This window comes from Branchiostoma belcheri, unplaced genomic scaffold (assembly GCF_001625305.1).
Source record: "Branchiostoma belcheri isolate BF01 breed outbred unplaced genomic scaffold, Haploidv18h27 scaffold1, whole genome shotgun sequence".
In the NCBI taxonomy this organism is placed as follows: domain Eukaryota; kingdom Metazoa; phylum Chordata; class Leptocardii; order Amphioxiformes; family Branchiostomatidae; genus Branchiostoma; species Branchiostoma belcheri.
In genome coordinates, this window is record NW_017802379.1 from 10,061,051 (window position 1) to 10,071,823 (window position 10,773).

The window sequence follows — 10,773 nt, forward strand, 5'->3', positions numbered from 1 at the left end:
CTAAACACACTTTTGTGGAACTGTCGCAAGGGTCATAATGGTCCAATGCTTTTTACATCACTCAGTTTAGACTTTTCTACATTATCAGGCTTTCATTTTAAAAAGTGTCTATTACCATCCTGTCAATAATGAAAATTTTTCTGTTATTGACAGGATGGTCCTGTCAATAGTGGATTTCTTCTGTTATTCATCCTGTCAATAGTGAAAAAATTCTGTGAAAACAATTCTTCTTTTAACTTCCCAAAACCCACTAATTTTAGAAAAGGTGGGACATTACGTCTTCCATTGTCTAAAAAAGAGAAGTCAAACCCCTTAGACATAGTTTTAAACATAGCTATAGCTCTAGACCACTACCTTTTATCATGTAGATTTTGGTTATTTTATACTACGTTTCATTGTTCTTTTCTGTTTGTAATCTGCAATTAGCCCCCCGGGCATGAATTTGCTATAAACTTTATTGACAGGACCTTTTAAATGTATTGTTCATTCTATGATCTTTATGTGTTATACAGGAGAGCTGCCGCTAACGCTCTGGGCGGATCCGTACATCCCCTGAACAACGATGCAGGAGCCGCGGCTTGTGCCAGGCTGAGTAAGTATATGAGTTGGCGTTTTTTTGTGTGTTTGCGTGTTTAAATTTCGAGTAAAAGGTGTGTAAACCTCCCTCCCTCTCTCCCTCCCTCCCTCGCTCCCTCCCTCCTCTACCTACTGTCTCTTTATCGCTCTGTCTCTTCTTGCCTCTATCTCTGTGTCTTTCTGTGAATCACTTAGTTCCTCTCTCCGTCTTTGTATCTCTCTCTCCCTTTCTTTCTCCCTCTCTTTCGCTCTCCCTCTCTCTGACAGTGTTTTCAATTGCCGCATTCCAAGCAAGTTACGTATGTGTGCCAGAGACGATATCAGGTCGAAATTTAACAAGATTGATGTAAAAAAAAAATAGCGAATTTTTCCTCTTCTCCACCAGAGCGCCAGGTGACCCCGGATAACCCCGTCCACCTGTACGCGCACTACTCCACCAGCAGCTGTGACCATCGTGGGTACCAGTACCTGGGCGAGCTGTGCTGCTGGGAGATCAACTTCGGCCCCGCCTATCCCGTACACTACCTACACAACCCCAGCTGCTCCGCCGATCAGCATCCTTTAGGCTTGTAGACAAACTTTTGTAACAAGCTATTTACATTTCTCGAATCAAGTACAATAGATTTCAAGAATCTCGATGTTAGAGACATATTTGAATATATCTTTACATGTAATGGTCCCCACAACGCAGAAATAGGTAGATATATAAAGGAATGCTTTGTTATTAGAAAAAAATTCCGAAACTTGTGATTAGCCCACTCGATTGTTACACTTTATCAAAGAGTTCTGCTATCCCTTATTATTTGAATAATTATGATGTAGATTTGTTAGGTTTATTCGACATTAGGTCTTGTTCAACACATTTTATTGTTTGCTACTCTCTTTATGTAGTTTGCCATATATTGTACCATGTGCAATTGTCGTGCAATAAAGTTCTTCTATCTGTATCCAGTACCGTGCTTCACGTGCTCAGCTAGCCTCTACCAGGCTTCGGGAGGCAGCTAGAAAGTTATCTCCAAGCAGATCCCTTTCGGTGGCAAAAAGACAGTATCAAATTGGCCAGGCAGTATCCATTAGCCAGAAAAGGTCGCCGGCCACCGACGGGTGGGGGTAGCGACAAAAAAACGGCCATATATAAAAAGGTAACGATCATTCCCCTACAACCTCTGCTTGGAGAGTAACTAGAAAGAGTAGAAATCGGCCAAATTAGAGAGATAACATGCCGAGGGCTGAGTTGGTCCGCTAGGGAGTACAGTTTGCCGCACTCGAGCCCCCCGAAGCCTGGTAGAGGCTATATAGTGCTAAGCCACGGTTCTAGATAGTCTACGCGTATCCAGAACAGTGTCTGGCGATGCAAATCTATGTTCTTGGATACGTGGCGACTATCAAGAACCGTGCCTGATCCTATAACCCTAACCCATTTAGACATAGAACTAGATATAGATAGGCACGGTTCTATATATGTAGAATACGATACAAACCTGTGTATCCATCCCACGCTCTAGTTCACTCTTTTGACCACCTCTAGAGCTTTATATAGGATATTCACCAACGTAGACGATCAGTGAGCTAGAATAGAATTAATACCAGGCTACGACAATCCAGTACCCTCTTTATTACATAACCGCACTCCTCTAGAGCAAAGAATCTGCCAATATTGTAGTTTAGGTAAAGTAGAAGACGAGGTACATTTTATTGTGGATTGTTCCATGTATGACAGCGAAAGAAACGTTCTTTTCGATTTTGTGTCAAGCAAATACTCCCAATTTAAGTATTTGAATAGTATAGAGAAATTTATATTCCTTGTAGTCTTTAACAAACCAGCTCTAACTACTCATACAGCCAACTACATTTATAAGATTACCAGAAAGCGAGAGGAAGTTGAAAGTACTTGTGTACCATAGCCGTTTTATTATCAACATTGATGATGTACTTTGTCAATATGTGACCTGTCTTTAGCCCAGTGGGGCAAAATGTACAATAAAGGTCTTCATTCATTTATTAGCGGTTGCATACATTTCAATGCCGGAATAATCTGTTAATGAGTGTCTATTTTGAGCTAATGTTGATACGATATGTAGACTTTATGATTGATGTAAAGGTCCGTTGTGTTTTACACCGTCATCACACGCGTAGCCTTATACATGGGGTTGAATACAGCCAGGTTTACATGCATTAACTTCAAATGACGTGAAAGTAACGTTAACGTTACAACGTGGTATATTGTGGAACTGATGGTCCATAAAGGAAGGAAAATAAAAGAAATCGAAACACTCTCTCAATGTCTCTGCTTAAGTTAAGACGTGGTGAAAGTTTGACTTAATGTAGTATACTTTAAGAGGTTGCAAATGACAAACAGCCACTCCACCATAGCCGAAAACATCTTATTGAAGGTAAGAAATTAATAAACTAGAGAAGTAACATTTGCAAAGCAAATGCACAATGTTTACCTTCAGACATGGTCTGCCCTGTTAATTTTTATTCAAACACATTCATATACATGTACTTGAAGTATATGGTGTCAGACAAGAGTAGAGCAGACCATGAAATTGCAACATTATGTAACCCAACACCAGTCACCATGGTGACAGACGTCAACAAATCGTGTCATTGGCCAGGTCAGAGGTTAGTGTTTGGAACAGAAGAGGAAGAAACTAATTAGTAAAAACAATATGTTTTCCTTCGGTAAACATAATCAATGGTTTATTGTGGGGACTCAAAAAAAAACATACAGTGGCAGTAATACCAGGGGGCCAAACAGGACATGCATATTCAAATATTGGCCGCATGAAGCCACAGTGTTAAATCTGTACTGTCCAAGCCATGTCTCTAAGTACTCTTAAATGGTAAAGTTATATTTTTTTTACAAAGCCTCTAAGCAGAGGGCGGTCATGAAAGAAAGAAAAGACCCCCGTTCCCTTATGCAGAGCGTAGGCTGGTGCCCATCTCCATTTCTGTAGCCCTTGGGCGACACACAGTTGTGCAATGCACTACAGCAGGGGGCTAGTCCGATGGTAGTGCTGTGTGTTTGACCTTCCCACACTCTTTCTCATATGTGCTGAGTGCTAAGCAGAGAAAGAAGTGTGTACCATTTTTAAAGTCTTTGGTATGATCCGGCCGGGGTTTGAACTCACGACCTCCCGGTTACAAAGCGAGCACTCTACCAATTGAGCTATTGCACCGGTCATGCGTGTACATTTAATGACACATTTTCTCCAGGGGTCGCTTTTTACCTTCTCTCAAGTCTCCTTCCGCCACATCACCTATTATGAACATGTATGCATACATGCATACATACATGTAGAAATACAATCAAATAGGTTAAAATTACTTCTTTTGCAAAAATTCTCTAGATTAGAATTTAGGCCACAGCAAGTAAATTTTATGGATCACATCCTCCACAGACTCCAAATCTAATACGAGCGGGCGAAAAAAACAAGGTTCCTACATTTTTAAAAATTGACTCAATCATTGTACAAATGGTTTTGATTCAGTGGAAACATTACATATACACAGCCAACATCACATGTCACTGCATCAAAGTAAAAAAACAAAACATTAAATTAGAGCCCTTTCTTGTCTCCTCTCTTCATGGCATGGCAACAGACATCTTTGCCCATTCTCGGCATGTTGACCACTGTCAGAAGGCAACAAAATTTCTTTTCTTTTTTTTCAAAATCAGGCGAAAATTAATGCGCGCGCAGATGTCATCCATAAAAATGACTTTGTATAAATGTCATCCATAAAAATGCTGTGGCCTTAACAAAACATCTTACATTTTCAGATGAAACAACGTGGACGCAAGAGAAAAACATGTGAAGCACCATACGAGTACAAGAATGCGGCCAACAGATCACTGTGTACACAAGCTGCTGACACTATTTATGTACTCTCTCCTGCAAACAACACTTACAGGTGCCCTGATTGGTCAGGATCAAAACATATAGTGTACAACGCACGAATCACGCCAATCAACACACTCTGCTGGTAATAGAAGTCTAGAGGTTATAGCTTACACAATACACGACCATTCGTTGAAGTCTCGCCACTAAGAGTTGGTTATGCTAATGAGCCCGTGCGCTCATAGTTTATGCGACCCCCCCAGGAGTCAGTCCTAACACCGACTCCGTGTTGTAAACACGTCTGGAATAAAACTCCCCGTCTGCACTTGTCGTTGTCCGAGTTGTTCAACGCGTCCTTGGTCACTAACTGGCGTGGCGGCAGCGCTGGGAAACGTCCAACCCATGCTTCGTCAAAACTTCGTCCAAGAGATCGCACCTTAAAGCATCCGGAGAGTGACACGCAACGAGGCGGACAGACATCCTCCTTTGACCGCAGAAAGAGTCACCCGAGGTCAGCAAGCCTTCCCTGATCCTCAGCCTTTTCGCCACATTTCCACGCGGAACCACTTTTCGGCGACGGCACACCCAGGGAGGCGACCGACGGGGCTCCAAGACGCAACCGGGAGGACTGTCCACAGTTATTCCAGCCGGCGGAGAATCGACATTCTCCGGCCACATCCGGTAGTGCAGCGCGCCCGCCATCTTGTTCCTTTGTGAGTTCAACCACGCATCCGGGCAGCCCTTCCCCGAAGAGGACAATTTCGTGCCGGTTGGCGACCGAACCAAGAGAGTTCCCCGCACCGGACGGATTGGGCCAACCTTCGTTTAGGAAGACAGCTTGCGCCGGGTCCGCAACCGAACTGCACCAAAACAAGGCGTGTTCCTGCATCGCCCAGACGAACGCACGTGCTTCTCTCGGTCAGTTCCTTTGTTCTTTGTTCTGACATCATGGCGACCGCCACTCGAGCTCCGCGCCAGTGGTGCTTAACCAAGACTGAGACGATCAACCCCTTCGAGAACTGGCGATCGAACCTCGTGTACGTTCTGTCCCTCGACACCACCGTGATAACGCCATCTAGACCCGAACTGTACCGGCCACACAGCGAACTGAACTGTACCTGTTACAGAACATTTAAAATCGCTACCTGAACATCTAACGTTACTTGACGAACATTCTGATCTCTGACCCACTCGTAATATGATATGTGATCTTCCACCCACATGTAGTACGATGATATACATGTATTTTCTTATGTTCACATACAGTATCTAGTAGGATATATTTGTTATCTTGACTCATCTAGCAAGGCTAGTTAGTGACCTAGTTTAGATACCGATATAGATAAAAGATAGTAGAAGTTCAGCCAAGTTCAGGGCTAGTTCGTTACCTCTTGTTTAAACATAACCAGTTGTATCTTAAACATGATTCATCAAACTAAGACCAAAGTTTGCAACTGGTTTCCAGTAGTGCACTTTAATATGAGCTGTTGAGTTCTAAAGTTTCAAGTTAGCTAGACTTTGTTTTACTAAGCATATGTAGTAGCCAATATACTAATATATGTTTCAAACGTTACGTTAACCTCCATAGAAAGATGGAAAGAAAGAAGCAAAGAAAGAAGAAAAGGAATCACGCCACTAAGAGTTGGTTATGCTAATGAGCCCGTGCGCTCATAGTTTATGTGACCCCTCCAGGAGTCAGTCCTAACACCGACTCCGTGTTGTAAACACGTCTGGAATAAAACTCCTCGTCTGCACTTGTCGTTGTCCGAGTTGTTCAACGCGTCCTTGGTCACTAACTGGCGTCTGAAAAGCATACCGAGCTAGGCGACATGGGGAGTAAGCTTCAATGTTCCGTTATCTTGTTCGTTATGCTGAGTATTTTGACCAAGAACAGGACCAGTTCGGAGAAGGTTCTGTTGATTCCTACACCAGGGTTCGAGAGCCACTGGTTCGCGTTGGCAAAAATCGGACAGGCATTGGTGAACAGGGGTCATGTCGTCACCGTGATTCTTCCCCAGGACATCGTAGATAAAAGACGGTCAGAGAGGCCTGATTTTTCATTTGAGACCTTTCAAGACCACGGCACCGCGGCACGAATCAAGGAACTTATAGACCACAACTTTGCAATGGCTGGACAGACGTCTGTTTTCCAGGTCTTACAAGCAGGTATCAACATGACCGGGACAATGAACAAACACTGTGACCTACTACTGAGGGACAGTACCCTGGTGGATCGCCTGAGGGCGCTACAGTACAGGGTAGTGATTTCGGACCCCATCTTCCCCTGTGGCGCGCTGATGGCAGCTCGTGTAGACCCCGGGCTTCCTAATGTCGCCGTCCTGCGGTATGATGTTTACTTTCAGGACGTTACTGCTACAGGAGTCCCTCTCCCTCTCTCCTACGTAACGTCGGTAGAAACGGATTTAACAGATCAGATGACTTTTTCTCACAGACTTCAGAACGTAGGTTTTTACAGTCTTGTTCACACGGCGCGGCGCTGGCTGGCGGGGAGCGTGTATGACGGTGTGGCGCGGGAGTACCTTTGGGAGGGAGAGACTACACAGAGCGTCATGTCCCGTACGGCGCTGTGGCTGTATCGGACCGACCTCGTGCTGGATTTCCCCCGCCCCACCATGCCCAACATGGTCCAGGTGGGCGGGCTGAATGTGGGCGAGATAGCACCGCTTTCCGAGGTGAGTCTGACGAGCCCAGCATCGGTTCACTTCCCAATTCAATTCTTTATTTGGATACCAAACATAACAGGCAAACATGACATACAATGTTGCCTGAATGGCGTTGATATTTACAAGATAAAATGTAAAAAAATTATATATTTATAACTAGAATTCCGAGATTTCATACCTCCATGAAATATGATCTTGATATGTAAATGTAAATTTCTTCTTTAATTGTTCAAATGACCTCTGCATTAACATGATATATGCATCGTGATGTATGTTAACTTTTGATTAATTTACAGATGTCCCAAGTATGACATTCTCATCATTCACCATTACGAAATCATAGAATTTTCACATTTATTATGCAAATTAGGTCATCATTTGCATAATTAGTATCTGTTGAAGTTCCGCCTGCCATAGGTTACATAGTATAATGTAAAACACTGTAATTATAGAATTTCCTCATTAATTATGCAAATACAGTCCTCATTTGCATAATTTGCATTTAATTATGTACAGCTCTCTCTCAGCTATCTACACACCAAAAATAATGAAAATATGTTGTTCCTGTCTGGACTTATTGGCTTTTAAACATTTCACCAGAAAGTGCCCTGCAGTTCCAGAACAAGCCGCTAGGGGGCCCAAACTCATATGACTTCTTCCCAAGCACGAGAGCTACCTTCCATCAAAATTTCATGACCCTAGCATGTCCAGATCGTGAGATATCAAAACCGGAAGTTGCGCTGCAGTACCAAGGGAAGCCACTAGGGGGACCAAAATCTCATCATTTCCAGTTTTCGTCACACCCTACCAACACACCAAGTATGAAACCCATCCATCCAGGCGTTCTTGAGTTATCTTGTTGACCAACAGACAGACGGAAGGACGGACGGACGGACGGACGGACAGATAAACGCAACTGAAAATATAACCTCCATGACACATTTCATGGAGGTAACAACTATAAAAACAGTACAGTAAGTGTACAACCCAGATATTTACAAGGTCCATTTATCCTGTGCCAGACTCTATCTGTACAGTCCAGTTATAGAGTCTGATTGACTGGTGGAGGAAAGAGTTCTGTAGTCTTTTTGCAAACGGTTGCCATGCCGTCTATGTAGCCTCATTGGAAAGCGGAGCCAACGAGGCTAGTTACGAGATACGAGATGGACTAAAAAAAGCAGCCCATGCTGTTGCTCTGTGTATGAGTGTGTCTGTGTGTATGTCACAGTGTGTGTGTGTGTGTGTGTGTGTGTGTGTGTGTGTGTGTGTGTCACAGTGTGTGTGTCACAGTGTGTGTGTGTGTGCATGTGTGCGAATCACCGATTGTACTAGAAGAGATCCCAATTGCGATCTCTGTCGATCGCTACCGGTAGAATCTAATCAAAACCTAGTTGGTATTGGCCACTGAGTCAGTAAGTGACATTATTACAAGGCATCTCTTAGCAGCTATGTCATCTGTTGGTCGTTGAATAACACTACTAGACTAGACTAGACTAGAGCATGGGCTACCTGAGTCTGGTTTATTTTTGTAGCTCAAACAAAGTAGAAGATGAAGCCCACTGTGTTATTGATTTATATAGTAATGAAAGAAATGACCTTTTTACCTCCGGGGAAGGAGATATCCTTCCGCGAGGAGGTTTTACTATGGTTCGAAACATTTCTGTCAGCAGCTGTTTCTCGCGATCGGATGGACGGATTTGTCTGTGGTTCGGTATACGTATTGCTATTGGGCTGCAGATGATGCAGAACGTTTTTGTTTAATTGCATATGTGTTTATGGGCGTCGAAATAAAAGGTTTTTAAGTGCTCCGGACACCCCCGCCATGCTGAAAATGGTAATTACCATGTTGTTAAGGAATGGGGCGGTTGCAGTTTTGGGTCTTAGCATTTAAAAGGGGTCAAACAGAGGGGTGTCTGGTTCCGATAAAAATTTTGGGTGACGGCGCAGCAATGACGGCGCGGGATGACGGCGGGGGTAATGGCGCGGGTGACGGTGCAGACTGTCAGACTGTGAGACACGTTAATCAACAGTCCATACCGAACCAACCGTCAGTAGCCATCAAACACATACAAACATATTACGCACATAACTTTCATACTACACACAAACAAATAACCTAAACCAATAGAACACAAAAAAAACGGAGGTTTGAAATCTACGATTTCCCTTGTTAGATATATTACTAGTACGTTTCCATACTTCCAATACTTGCCTAATATTGAAAAAATTATCTTTCTTATGTGCTTTGATCATCCTGTACTATACAAACCCATCTCAAATTATATTTTTAACATCACAAAGAAACGAGAAGAAGCCGAACCTCTGTATTAGAGTAGTTTTAGAGCTGTTTGTAATACAAACATGTATATTACCTATTTCATCTGTTTACCTGTACTTAGCCCGATAGGGCATGAATGTACAATAAAGGTTATTATATTATTATTCACCTAGGACCTGGAAGCGTTCATGCAGTCTTCTGGAGAGGACGGGGTGGTTGTCGTCAGTTTCGGCTCGGTGGTGATGACTATGCGGGCGGAACAGATAGACATCTTCGCCGCAGCCTTCAGCCGACTCCGACAGAAGGTGGTGTGGCGGTACACGGGACAGAAGCCGGCCGGGCTGGGCAACAACACCAAACTGATGGCCTGGCTGCCTCAGAACGACCTACTGGGTATGCCACTTATTATGTTTTGTCCACAGCAAATAAATTTTATGGATGCCATCCTCCCCAGACTCCAAAACTAATGCGAGAGGGCGAAAAGAAAACAAGACGGGCCAAAAAAAAAAACAAGATTCCTATATTTTGAAATTTTGACATCATAAACCCTGTTAAACAAGAAATGATACATATATTGTGCTAACATCCATTTGTCACTGAAACATTTTAGAAAAAGGAAAGTTTTCAATCTTTGTACAGATGGTTTTGATTCAGTGGGAACATATAAAAGGAATAAAATTCATGCATCAAAGTAAAAATCAAAACAATAAATCAGAGCCTTATCCATAAAAATTACTTGCTGTGGCCTTACCTTTGCAGAAATAAAACGTTGTTTTTTGCTCAGTTTCTTCTTCTTCTTCCGATTAGAAATGAACTGGACCAGACGTCTGTCACCATGGTAACTGGGGCTGTAGTAATACCCTGTGGTGTTGGATTACATTATGTAGCAGAACGTTAACAGAGTCGGCGAACCTGCTGCTCACTATACACATGAATTATTTGACTTTGAGAATAAACAGGTGCAGTAGTTTGTTGGGCTAGACCAGGTGAAGGTAAAATCGTGCTCGCCTTGCAATTATTTGATAGAACACAACTTAAATTCACCAAGGTGATTTTGACATTAGTTAGGCCACACCGATTTAATTTTATGGATGACATCCTCTGAAGATCCCCAAACTAGTGCGCGCGGGCGAATAAAAAAATTCCGGCCAAAAAAAATGCTACTAAACCACATGAATACAAAGCTGGTATTGTGAATTCGCGACAGTACTTAGCAACCTTTACGACAAGCCGGCACATGCTGGCTTTTTGCGGCATTTATGAATCGGTACTGTACGTATATACTGAGTTCTTGAGTCGTGGAGCTTCGAATTCGATAGCCTGGGTGCTCGGCTCCGCTTTGTCGCTGACTACCCAGGCCTAGAGCCAGGCCAGAGCCTCGGTGTAGGTGACC

At 43.2% G+C, this 10,773-nt stretch overlaps 2 protein-coding genes across 2 annotated transcripts in view; both read left to right on the forward strand.

The window, feature by feature from the left end:
* LOC109484859 overlaps nucleotides 1-1,190 on the forward strand; it is a 5,718-nt gene extending 4,528 nt beyond the window's left edge. Inside the window, exons 4-5 of the mRNA XM_019788250.1 lie at nucleotides 513-592; nucleotides 962-1,190. Of these exons, the coding sequence (XP_019643809.1) occupies nucleotides 513-592; nucleotides 962-1,149 (268 nt within the window). The 3' untranslated portion in view covers nucleotides 1,150-1,190. The remainder of the gene's footprint in view (nucleotides 1-512; nucleotides 593-961) is intronic.
* A 5,035-nt stretch (nucleotides 1,191-6,225) lies between these two features.
* Nucleotides 6,226-10,773, forward strand: part of LOC109480502 (UDP-glucuronosyltransferase 2C1-like) — a 6,916-nt gene continuing 2,368 nt past the window's right edge. The window contains exons 1-2 of the mRNA XM_019782745.1: nucleotides 6,226-7,111; nucleotides 9,554-9,773. Coding sequence (XP_019638304.1) covers nucleotides 6,248-7,111; nucleotides 9,554-9,773 — 1,084 coding nt within the window. The 5' untranslated portion in view covers nucleotides 6,226-6,247. The remainder of the gene's footprint in view (nucleotides 7,112-9,553; nucleotides 9,774-10,773) is intronic.